At 35.8% G+C, this 13,272-nt stretch overlaps 1 protein-coding gene across 1 annotated transcript in view; it reads left to right on the top strand.

Moving 5' to 3' along the window:
• The window catches only part of LOC139717743 (sodium- and chloride-dependent GABA transporter 1-like), a 140,139-nt gene extending 130,359 nt beyond the window's left edge, over positions 1-9,780 (top strand). The window contains exon 13 of the mRNA XM_071629247.1: positions 9,631-9,780. Coding sequence (XP_071485348.1) covers positions 9,631-9,780 — 150 coding nt within the window. The remainder of the gene's footprint in view (positions 1-9,630) is intronic.
• Positions 9,781-13,272: the final 3,492 nt, after the last annotated feature.

Raw genomic sequence — 13,272 nt, 5'->3', positions numbered from 1 at the left:
TGCTTGAAAGTAATGATGTAATCTTGAAAAAAAAAAGATGGCTGAGTAGGGAAGATGATAGAGAAGACAAGAAAAATTGAAAGAAAGGACATTTCTTGACAGCCCATTGTAAGATTCATATCCAAGACAATACTACTTGACTCCACGTGACTTACACTCATCCCTCGTTGTCTAACACACCGTGTCTTGTGTTCTGTCATATTATTATAAACGCAAAAATCAAAACTTATCAACTGTTTTACTTGTAGTAGTAGGTACCGAGCTATCCAAATATTTCTCATTCTCCCCCCCCCCCCTTCCTCGCTTTGAAAGTAACTTCGTAGTAGTTCTTATGTTCGAACGTTGACGAATTAATGCAAGTTGTGATTTCGTATGCAGTCACAAGGTGCACTTACACGTGAAACTCAATCCAAAAAGATGAACGTAACCTAAGTAGAAAGTGGGGTTCAGAGGGAGAGATTGTCTGCTCGTGACGTCTGGGTTTTGTTTGTTTGTTTGTTTTTGTTTGTTTGGGGGGGGGGGTTTGGGGGGGATGTAAGAGCTTGGCAAATGTTTGTTGGTTTGTGACGATTTTAGAGTGTTGGGTGTTTTTTTTTTAATGAAACAGATGCTATTTATACTGGGGTTTCATTTGTTTAACGTCTATCGCGGTTGAAGAAGTTGTGTCGATGGTGTTATTTCAGCCGCAACTTTTGTGGCCCTGTGGTGTCATGGCTTACCTGACACCACCTTATACGTGCCGCGCGGCTTTGATGCCGACCCCAATGCCTGTCCGCGCCTAGACTCAAGGCGATGCAATTATCACGTCCGCCACGACTCTACTCGGAGCGGGCGTTGTTTTATTCATCTCCCCGCCATGCCATGCTACCGACAGACCATGGATCGTTGTAAATAAGAGATTTTGAATAAATATTTTAGCACTGGCATTTGATAGATGACCACAGACATCAACGTGTTTAGTCAACCCACATGCGGGCTTACTATTGGTTGCATTCTGGCTCTGAAAGATGTTATGCACACGCCTTGGGATTTAAGGGAAAAAGATTCATACTCTGTGTCAACTTTGTATAGATAGGCTTAAAGGATATAGCGTTTATATAGATTTTAAATGTGATGATAACCCAAAGAAAAGAAGCCCTTGAGGCAAACAATCCTTGTAGACAAATAAGAGTTTGTCGAATCTATGATATGTTTCTAATTAAATTGTTAAATTCAACTGGGCAGAAAGTAAACGTAACGTACAACATTACTGTATACTTCGTTCTGAGAGCGTCTGCAACGCAAACTCTTTTCATACAGTTTTAGTTTTAGTTTTAGTAGAAACTTGTGTTCTAATGATTTACTTTTAGAGATATTTGCATTAGTAGGCCCTAAACACGAAACGTGTCTGCATATGTCAGGAACGTTCATTTAACTATAGCCAGCAATAAGGAGGAGATGGACGAACAATCAATCAACTAATACATTGTACCAAACTTTAGTTGCCTTTTCTTTCAAAGTAAAGTAAAATTCTGTAGTCTCTTAGATAAATCATTCTGCTCTGAATGATTGTGTTTACGTGATTGATAATCAAATACAAATGTACGAATTGTATGGCAGGCAGGAGTTTTCTTCACCATGAAGGCATAAAGCAGAATGGGTGGCATAATATTTATGGAATATAATATTGTCGTGAAATATGCAGTAGCCGTTATAATGTATGCGAATGATTAAAGAAACGTCATTAATCATTTGTCATTTGAGGGAGTTACGTGAAATTAGTTGACACACGTCATTCTTTCCTGATTCATGTAAGTCTCTCACGTCTGGTATGATATTCTAACACCATTCTGGTGCATGTTAAGCAAAAAGGCGGATCCACTTGGCTGCCAGCGACGCTGAGATTTTCACCGAGTCTGCCAGAGTTCGAACCTATAACCTTATAATGATAATGATGATAATGATATTAATGATTGTAAAGTTATGTTACGCAGTTTCTATGGGATTATCGAGAGAGACAAACAGATTAATTAACAAATAACGTAAATTAGATTTTATTTATCTGAAAATGTTACAATATAATGAAGAGACAGATTTAAAAGGGACTGATCACGTAGATCAAATCATAACTAATAAAGGTATCCGGGAAGCTAGCTACAGAAATATGTATAGAAAACTTTTCTGAAACAGGTGAGTTTTTAGAAGATTTTTGAAGCTGTTGAATAATGATGCATGCCTGAGAGAGGGAGACTACTATATACATATATATATATATATAATAGAAGAACGATTACAAAATTTTGTAATCGTTGGATCCATGGCGTACTTGAAACTCTTTCTTCTAATAATTACAACATTCGAAGTCCAACACGTGGAAAGTTCCAAGATGAACATATATATATATATATATATATATATATATATGTATGTATGTATATATATAGTTATAGTATATATATATATATATGTATATATATATTAAATGTATGTAAATATATATATAGTTATATATATATATACATATATATATATATATATATATATATATATATATATATATATATGTATAAAACAAGAGAGGGAAAACTGACCAGAAACAAATAATAATGAATAGTGAGAACTTTGAGCAAAGAAAATGGGTTTTCATCGGGATTCGAACCCGAGACCTCCGGATTACTAGACCGGTGCTCTACCGACTGAGCTATTGAAAGCCCTAGATCGGTGTTCGTCCCAAACCCTTAACTCTCTTTGCTCGTGTGGTCAGAAGGTCTCGGGTTCGAATCCCGATGAAAACCCATTTTCTTTGCTCAAAGTTCTCACTCTTTATTGTTATTTGTTTCTGGTCAGTTTTCCCTCTCTTGTTTCAAAATATATTACAAAAAGCTGCATCGCTTCGGCGATCCCTCGCATTTATTCCAAAGTTGATTTACATCCTTTGGATTTATGTCAGGGAAAGGTGTGTGTGTGTGTGTGTGTGCCACACATATACACACTATAGCTTCTGACCACACGAGCAAAGAGAGTTAAGGGTTTGGGACGAACACCGATCCAGGGCTTTCAATAGCTCAGTCGGTAGAGCACCGGTCTAGTAATCCGAAGGTCTCGGGTTCGAATCCCGATGACAACCCATTTTCTTTGCTCAAAGTTCTCACTATTATGTATGTGTATATATATGTACATATATATACCGGGTGTCCCAAAAAAAAGCGGAACGGTGGATTTTCAGTACCTTGCGGGCTAAAAGTTATATATATTTTGACATCATTAGAAAGAGCATCTTCCGCAGAAGACTATGATTTTGGTATCATGGTCTTCTGCGGAGGATGCTCTTTCTAATAATGTCAAAATATATATCACTTTTAGAACGCAAGGTACTGAAAATCCACCGTTCCGCTTTTTTTGGGACACCCGGTATATATATATATATATATATATATATATATATATACAGTATATAGTGAAAAAGATAGGACGATAGTACGAGCTATCATTTTTGTAGGACTCATAGGTTAGCAACCGTTCAGATTAACGTTAGGGAGGAAACCTATCTAAAGAGGGTTGAAAAAGGGAGACATAGAGAAAATAACAGAAACAAAAGGGCAGAGAAGCTTTTATCTTGTTAGGAATTGAGGATACTTGTGAAAGGATACAATCATTTTTCGAAGAGTAAGTTAAGGTTTCTACGGGTAGATAGTGGGATATATTTGAAAGCACGAAACGTTGAGATACGACAAGAAGACTGTAAATGAGGAAAAACTTGAGTTCAATCGCTAATAAGATAGCATGCAACCACTTCTCAATGTTAAGGAAATATGAGTTCAAAGACGTCAATCTGAGTGATGACGCACATGCCAAACTGCGCATGCTTCAAAAGAAGTTTCCCCATCCCATGCAGGGCTGTGACAATCAGGGAGAGAATTAGAAATGACCTCTCAGCAGACATACCTAGTGATGGTGACATATTCATGACATACGAAGCTGACGCAAGGGTGCATGACAAACTGCCTACATTAATAATGTAGGCACGAAACGAATCGAAACAAGGTCCATGCCCACGATGCCTGTCTAAATGATACATTTTATTCGCACCTGGACAATTGTCATCTCGAGAAACAAGAAAAATAAAGTGGTCGGAATTTCAGCAGATATCAATTCATCACGTCAATAGAATCATAAGAAAAACATAAATGCTCCTCATAATGCAGGGATTAAAACTGTGTCGTGAAATACTTGTGTATGTGTGTGTGTGTGTGTGTGTGTGTGTGGTATGTGTGTGTACTCATACTTGTGTGAAGTATCTACTTGTGTGTCGATTTGTTTTTATTGTTTTTCCTTTAAATTCGCATTATCAAAGGTGCCACTTCACTAAGCAAAAGTCATCCAGGCACACCAAAAGAAGTAAACTACAGTCAACTATCACTAAAACATTTATGATAAGGCCCCTGTCCGCAGACCGATGTGACGAGATTTCAAATGCGATTGAGAAGGCATAATTATTATGACATAAGTGCGGGCAAACTGTGTAGACGCGTGCAGACGCACTCACACGTTAATCACTAACATTTATTCATTGACATGTGAATATAATTATCCTTGCTACTCTTTTTGTTGGAAAAAGTGTATACATTAGCGCAGCATATGCAGTAACTATACGCATAACAACGAATATCTGCAGTGTTAAATTTGAGGTTCGTGGAAAAAATGTAGTAAAATCAAACGTTTCATTTGAAATGGACTTGAAGATAAGAAAGCAAAGTTCGGAGAAAGCTTTTACCCAGAAAGTCATCGTTACTAGGATTGATTAATAGATGTTTCGACTGCATGTTCTATTTTACATCATTAGCAACAATTTGTGTTATGTGGAAGACTTGCCATGATCACCTCTTATTAATTGTGATTGCAACTAATATCAGTCTTTAGTGAAACTTTCAAATCACAAACTATACTAAATTATGTCTTTATTTGGATGAAACTTTCAAATCACAAACTATGCTAAATTATGTCTTTATTTGGATGAAACTTTCAAATCACAAACTATGCTAAATTATGTCTTTATTTGGATGAAACTTTCAAATCACAAACTATACTGAATGATGTCTTTATTTGTGAAACTTTAAATCACAAACTATGCTAAATTATGTCTTTATGAAAACTTTCAAATCACAAACTATACTAAATTATGTCTTTATTTGGATGAAACTTTCAAATCACAAACTATGCTAAATTATGTCTTTATTTGGATGAAACTTTCAAATCACAAACTATGCTAAATTATGTCTTTATTTGGATGAAACTTTCAAATCACAAACTATGCTACTTTATTTGGATGAAACTTTCAAATCACAAACTATGCTAAATTATGTCTTTATTTGGATGAAACTTTCAAATCACAAACCACATCTAAATTATGTCTTTATTTGGATGAAACTTTCAAATCACAAACCACATCTAAATTATGTCTTTATTTGGATGAAACTTTCAAATCACAAACTAAACTAAATTATGTCTTTATTTGGATGAAACTTTCAAATCACAAACTATACTAAATTATGTCTTTATTTGGATGAAACTTTCAAATCACAAACTATGCTAAATTATGTCTTTATTTGGATGAAACTTTCAAATCACAAACTATGCTAAATTATGTCTTTATTTGGATGAAACTTTCAAATCACAAACTATACTAAATTATGTCTTTATTTGGATGAAACTTTCAAATCACAAACTATACTAAATTATGTCTTTATTTGGATGAAACTTCTGCCTGTCTCTTTGTTAGCTTTTACTCTCTTTATCGAAACCAACTTAGCATGAGGTGAACTTTTCCTTCAGTCAGCCTAAGAGATGTAGTTTTGTTGAACGTTTTCTTTTGTTTTATACAACAATGTGTTTTACTGACTTGTCAGAACAAATATCCCTCGAAGTGCACCTGCCCTTACGAAACCATCACAAGAGTTATAAATTGCACCCTTACTTTCGAGTGGAGGACTACAATAATCCTATAACTCTAAATTTAGAATTGTATTCGCATGCCTGATGTCCAATTTATAACAACGCTCTGAATTACGGAGATGAAAATAGGAAATTGCTGGAGTATTCGGTAGGCCCTATCTTTTTCCTGACCGCAGACATATGGGGTGAATAAATGTTGGGGCAATCAAGGTACCTGATAAAGCATCAATCCAATACTTCTCATCCTGCAGGTAACATAAGCAAGATTTCATTAGATCGTCCATTGGAACGTCCTGATGTCGAAACGAAACTATCAATTTTCATGTGCTCAATAAGAGAGAAATATTGGAATCTAATGAACTCAACGTACATGGTTGATGCTCGCATAATGGTATATATTTCTCACCTAGGGCGGGCGGTGGTATTTTTAAAGTTATAGTCTCTGAAATAAATACTGATATCGATTAACTATATAGGACACGTGTTTTTCTTTTACAACAGCATAAGGGAAATAATATTACAATCGCAAACACAAAGGGAATTATCTATTTATGATTATGTTTTATACTCTTCTCACGTATTATGCTCTTATATAGAATTTCACTTTCAAACGTGTATACATATCCACAACGATATCATTGCTAGATGACATATATAAATGTAATCCGCCCCAAGTACTCACAACTGGACCCCATGCATGGAAGACTAGCTGGTGCACCTGAATGTGCTATGGGCTATCAACCCATTTTGCCAGATGGAAAATCAAAAACAAACAAAGAAGACAAACAAACAATCATGATGGTATTTATAACAACAAAAATAACCAATTCTTTTAGTACATATAAAGATGTCATGATTGTAACCATTTTGTGATATCAGAGCACTCTACAAATAGAACACTTCACGCAAGGTGCGGTAAGATTCACCCGATATTAACTTTGAGCAATTGGAAATTCGCCTCTTTCGGACTGTTCAAAAGTTACGGAGGATGAATAATTTCACTAGCGCCCGACAAGTAATGTGTATTATTTGTTTTATGAAATGATGAATTCTCCAAGCTATTGAAACGCGCACACAATCAACATCATGTACATAATGGCAACGGAGCTTCACGCAGATGAGCGGTCGTTAGTTCCAGTCACCAGCGTGATAACGCAAGGTGAAAAGTAAAGTTAGACCTTCGAGCGAAATACAGGATTGGTCACAGTCAATTGATTAGGTTAAACATCACAATTTTTAATCGAGAATATCATAATAATTCGTTATTAACGTCACTGAGATACAAAATCTGTATCGCAAAATAACTTTAAACACAGTGTGTACATTCACACCATGTTACGTGTTCAATACATTTTTTTTTTCAACAAAGCATCTTCATTGTTAGGCAGTATTATGTTGGGCAACGATCCTTACGCTTATTGTTTGTGTGTGTGTGTGTGTGTGTGTGTGTGTGTGTGTGTGTGTGTTTGTGTGTGTTTGTGCGTCTATTTGTCTTTCTGTCTGTGAGAGTACATGTATGTGTACGTACAGTGAACAAACGTTATACCTGAAGAAAAATCCACTTTTTTTTGTTCTATTTCCCCTACTAATCAAAATCAACTTGAACAATATTTCAGGAATTTCAAGTTTGGAACTTATCCTTAAAGGGATGGTATAGTATTGGTTGAGGTGAGGATTCAGCTTAAAACTTTGGCGAGATACTTTGAAACCACTCTACGAAATATTAAAGAGCATACAATTTTAAGAAGATTTCAAAGTTTACTTGATGAAAATCAGTTTTGAATTAATGGCTGATATAATTATCCAAAAACAAAGTAAAACAAAGTGATGTAATGAGAGATGGGTCCCAACTTTTCATAGAATTGCTTTTTTACAATATCTCAGCCATTTCAAAACCCATTTTCATTAAAATTAACTTTGAATTCCTCTTAGAATTATATGCTTTTTCATATTTCATAGGAGGTTACTCATTATCTCAAAAACTCATCATCAGAAAACGTTGAAGTATGTTGTAGTTTATCCGGAGTGTACTGGTATGAAGACAGCATCTTGAAGGTATGTATAAGTAAAGCTGTCATAAAAAATACCTGAGCACAAGTAACTTGTTGCCAACTCTGTGTGCGGGCGTTATATAGTTAAAAACAAACCTCGAAAATAACCTTTTCTAGGGTACTGTGTGGGAGAGAAAGTGAGGAAAAACGTCATGAACAGAGTTCTTCTTTTAGAGGAGATAACATAAAACTTTCCGAGGATGTGAAAAAAAGAAAGAAAATAAATACCTGCTTAATTTAGATGAGCAACCACGGCAAGGAAATGTATTCTTGGATCACTTTTGATGGAGAAACCATGAGACGGAGACCCATTATCCATAATGCCTCCTTAGAAGATTCCCTCTCGCCATTGGAAGGGATCAATGCAGACTGTAAGCTGATAGTTTGCTCTCTCTAAACACCATAGTGCATCATCGATACACAGCTGTTACAGTAACCCCGTCTCTTTGTTTATCTGCTGCGCGAAATATGACACGTCGAGGATTTTCTATTCCAATTCGTAAGAAGCGCTTAGAAAAATACCTAAAGACGGCACTAAAACTTTGCTGTAACATCCTACACGTTACTCATCTAAAAGTTACCTATTTCCATTTAACGATCAAACATTTCAGTGAGCACGCTGAGCGTATAATAGAATTGCGAGCTGTGAAAGAACATCTAAGTTTAGGAAAGCGAATACATTGTGCACGAGATGGTATGTGTTGTCTGTTTTGATAGTAACAAAAAAAAATGAGGCCCTATTGAAGATAATTTGCCTTAGTCAATACTGATATTAATTATTCAGACGATATTATAGACATCAAACAGCGTTATCAGCTATGCCTATGATGCTACTAAAAGATCTCCACGAGGGAGCTCACGCTAACATTTTGTCTCCATAGGGAAGCTCATAAGAGCAGAAAAAGAAGAAGAATTAAGAAGGAAAGTCTTCACATTGGAGCTCATATAACAGAACAAATACAATAATGAAATAGCAAACGTGATAACACGCGATGGAGTTGTCCAGTGTTGTTGTTTCTTTTCATATCTTGTTATGTATGATCGTAAAGGTATAGGACGACCATCAAGGGATGATCATTTTGACGATCGTTGAAAATAATCAATGGTTGTTATTACGTACCAGGGGGTATTCAAAAGGGCCAAAACGAATTCCTCAACTTTGAAATGACTCTTGGTCTGTGATTTCATGTTAATGCATGTGTAGACATAGATGCACTTATTATATGCTATTTAAAGAGAGGTGTGAAAGTTTAGAGAGATATATCATTATAGATATTTATTTATTTACTTATTTATGTATTTATTTATTTATTATTTATTTATTTATTTATTGTTTGATTGATTGATTGATTGCTTGATTGATTGATTGATTGATTGATTTATGAAATCTTCTTTAAAAGCAGGGTATTCCCATTCTGAGGCACAAAACTCTACTGACAAGGGAGCCCTGTCTCAAACATACACGTATTACGTTAAAAAGTGTGCACAATCAGAAACAAATATATATATATATATATATGTTATGTGCAAATATGTTTTGCTGCTGATCGCATTGTGTCGTTATGTTTGTTCATAAGATGTATTTCCCGTAATTAATTTTCCCCGTGTTTTTTTCTTTGTTATTATGTTTCTTCTTGTTTTATTAAAGCGTTTTCATCGTTGCATCGCCCCTCGTTGGACGGAGCGGGATTACGAGCGTGGTATCGCGACTCCACAGCACCAATACCCCTACCAGTCCTACCCGCCACCATCCTACGCCAATGCCATAGCTGGAGAAGGCAGGCCTACGGCAGTGTGAGCACTCGGGGACACGGCTTAACGCTTGGCTAACGTGTAACGTGAAAGAAGGGTGATTAGTTTACCGGTTTATCATTTTTCTCTAGCCCAAGTAATACTTTAGTGACATCAACACTTTATAGGGAACAAAATCCATGTAAAGTTGCAGTAAGTTTTGTTAAAAATAACAGATTAACAAACAAAGAAACCAATAAGAGTAATATGTTTACACATTTTTTAATATTTCATTCTGAATTTTGCTGTGAATAAAAGAGAATAGGATTGGGTACTTCCTGATCAATATTCCAACATTACAAAGAATTCCACACCGACGTTAGGAATCTTTCGACGCTAAATGTTTGCACCTACATTTCAAAAGCAAAAGATATCATTAGTCCGTTCTAATTGTTGTTGTCAAAAGTTATTCACTTTTATTTGATACTCTTACAGGAACACACTGATATCTATACCGTTAGAAACAATTACATGTTGCAAGTCGAGTACGTTTTAAATGAGTTGATGTGTCGACAAGTCAAATGTAGAGTGGAGTTTTAGAAATCATAAGTCTGTGGTTTCGTTCCCTTTATTTTTTTTTTCAGAAGTCATAGAATCACGAAATCGGTGAGGCAATCATACCGGCGACAAATGAAAAACGAGTACTTGGAACTATGCAAGAGTTAAAAGACTTGGTACAGTCTTGAGAAGCAAACTGTAGGAGAGACGAGTGATAAAAACTGGCGATAGAATGACATTGAATGGGAGAGAGAAGGAAAAAGGATGAGAAATAAGAAGAGACATTAAACAGAATGACGTCACGAGATGAAGACATTAAACTCTTTCTGCATGTCGCTACCTAAATTTATCCGCAAGGAGATCATCATTAGGTCATCACAACATCATTGTGACTCGAAAAGAACCTGAGATGTTCCAAAACGTATTGAAATTCTTGCGGGTCGTTTGATTCTTCCATTTTATTCAGAAGACTGGATGTGATCCGTTCCTTTAAATGATTACTTCATCTAAGTCAGTGCGAGTGTGAATCGTAAAACAATTCGAGCACTGTCTTATGCCGACTATGCCGATTCACATGCATTTTCCTCTAGAGATATTATCTCAATAAAACATGGCTCGATCTGAATCATTTCTTTGCAGTCTGGAAAGTTCATAAAATTTTAGATAGGAATCAGAATTGTTGCAATCATCTGTTCGCCAACCCAGTAAACACACTCCAATAAATAATACTTGGCTCTAATGCATCAAAATGTCATACCGGCTTTGAAACACTTGCCATGGCTGGTTTTTTTTCTGTTTCTTTTTTTCCTTTTTTGTACCCACTTGCACAGCTCTCGTCTTTCTTGTTGAAAGGTATTGCTAAGAGCTTACTTGCAGGTAATTCAAGGGAGAGTGAACCAAAAACAAAATATTAAAGTCAACTAGAAATCGATGTAAGACGAAATAGAAAATTGATAGGTACATTATAGTAGGAAAGCGTCTCAAATTTGGTAAGACAAGCGTGACTGGTATTCTCTAATAGAGCGTGTACAGGGTGTGTTTGTACGTGGGGTGTTATTAGTTGTCATCAACATCAGACGTCCTTTGGTACGTTTCCAAACACTTTGAGAAGAGAATAGCGAATAAACCGCCATGATGTAGGGTTAAATCAAACGTGAAAGCCGTCAACGATGCAACGACACAGACGATGATTCCGACATTCGTGGAAGTGCATTTAAAATTCAAATTGAGCGAGAAGTCACTTTCGTTCTTCTTTCTGTATATCTCATGTCACTTACACCATTTTGTCGGCTTTACAGCATCCTATTTTATTCAGACAACTCTAATATCGCCTCTGGTTCACTTACGGACAAGCCTGAAGGAGTAGAGAGTGTGCGTGTTATAATATTCAAGAAGACAGAATTGACTATTCTTCCCTGCATACTCTATATTTCCATGTTCATGCACCTGTGCACAAAGTACGCGCGCACTGGGTGCACATTGTATGTGCTATTCAGAATAGATTATCATATAGACTGAAATGATCTAATGGAATCGAAGTTCTTGAAATTGGCGATTTCGTTCCTTCACGAAATTGTCAGATGTAAACCACAATAAACCGTTGTTTCATCAAACATTGACAAAAAGAAAAGGCTTGCCACAATCACGACAACCATGAAAACAACGTCGCATTGAGCGTTATTTGTTGGTACGATATTGAAGCACAATAAGAAACGGAACCAAGGATATTGTTTTATAAAGGGCATGCGGAAATTGCAGAGTACATTGATTATATTCAACATGGCAAATAAAAAACAAAACAAAATGGATTTGACCATGCAACACTTAGATGTTGCCAACTTGCTACCGCAACTTTGAAAGTCCAAATTGAATTTCCCTTTATTCACTTGTAAAACATATTTTAAATACTGAATCAGAGGGAGGTTTCATTGGTGTTTATATGGACACCTTCATAGCCTTTGATGAAGTATTAATTTGTAAATTTCAAACAAAACGCCATGTCATCTGACGCACACACAGCAGTACGTATAGAGATCTGTGACTAATGTAGTGTGCTCACGATACTACCAGTATGGTTGTATTTGAATTTCAAAACTTATTTGCCGAAAACAACGTGATGAACAGCGGTGGGAGCGATTGTCATTCTAATGCTCACGCGCTTCAACTGGCTAACACGTCTCCCATTCCTTGACATGTATTTTTCGGCCCAGTAAATATAACCCAGCTTCAGCGGTCAGATTACATATCCGTCTTTCTTCGTAGATCACACCATTCCTTCATGGCAATTGTAAAAGAATATAACTCGTGTAACTGGTCTCATTGCCTGTGCTTTTATTTAGATTTTATTTGTATTTTTCCATACCTTATGATACCATACCCTTATTCAGCAATATAAGCTGCATTATATCGAATATAAAAACCTTAGGAGAAGCATATACCAATTCTCAAATATCATATGATTCACCGCTCATACTTAGATGATAAGGAATTCGATGTTTTTCCTTTGCATCAGTTAATGTTGCAAGCTCTTTATTTAGGAATAAAATCATTCGGATTTTCTTGTGAGAGTCTAATGATTGTATAGCAGCAGGGCAGATAAAAGACTATCCAACGTCGTTGTTATCATACATAATGTACAAATAATAAAAGTGGTAATGATACTAATAAATCAATAACAATGATAATAATAATAAGAAGAAGAAGAAGAAGAAAAAGAAGAACAACAACAACTATAAAAATGATTAGTAATGTTTTTAAATGCTATTGTAGATATCCCCTTAAAGGTCTGAATTAAATACAAAAAAAAATCGAATTGATATGTCGTTGTTCAAAAACTCAGAAAACAAAAAAGCCCTTCGTAAAGAAAAAAAACTGTCACTGAACAAACGGAAACGCATGCTCCTCACGAAAAGTCATGTTCTCCTGTCATGTATGCTACTCGACCAAGTTTTAAATGAGCACACTAACGAAGCCAATGGTCTGAAAGCGGGGAACCACCGGT

This window comes from Diadema antillarum, unplaced genomic scaffold (assembly GCF_040938485.1).
Source record: "Diadema antillarum isolate AM-2024a unplaced genomic scaffold, OU_Dant_1.0 scf00000081, whole genome shotgun sequence".
Lineage (NCBI taxonomy): Eukaryota > Metazoa > Echinodermata > Echinoidea > Diadematoida > Diadematidae > Diadema > Diadema antillarum.
The sequence above is the reverse complement of the archived record's forward strand: the minus strand, read 5'-3'. Positions and strand labels throughout refer to the sequence as shown.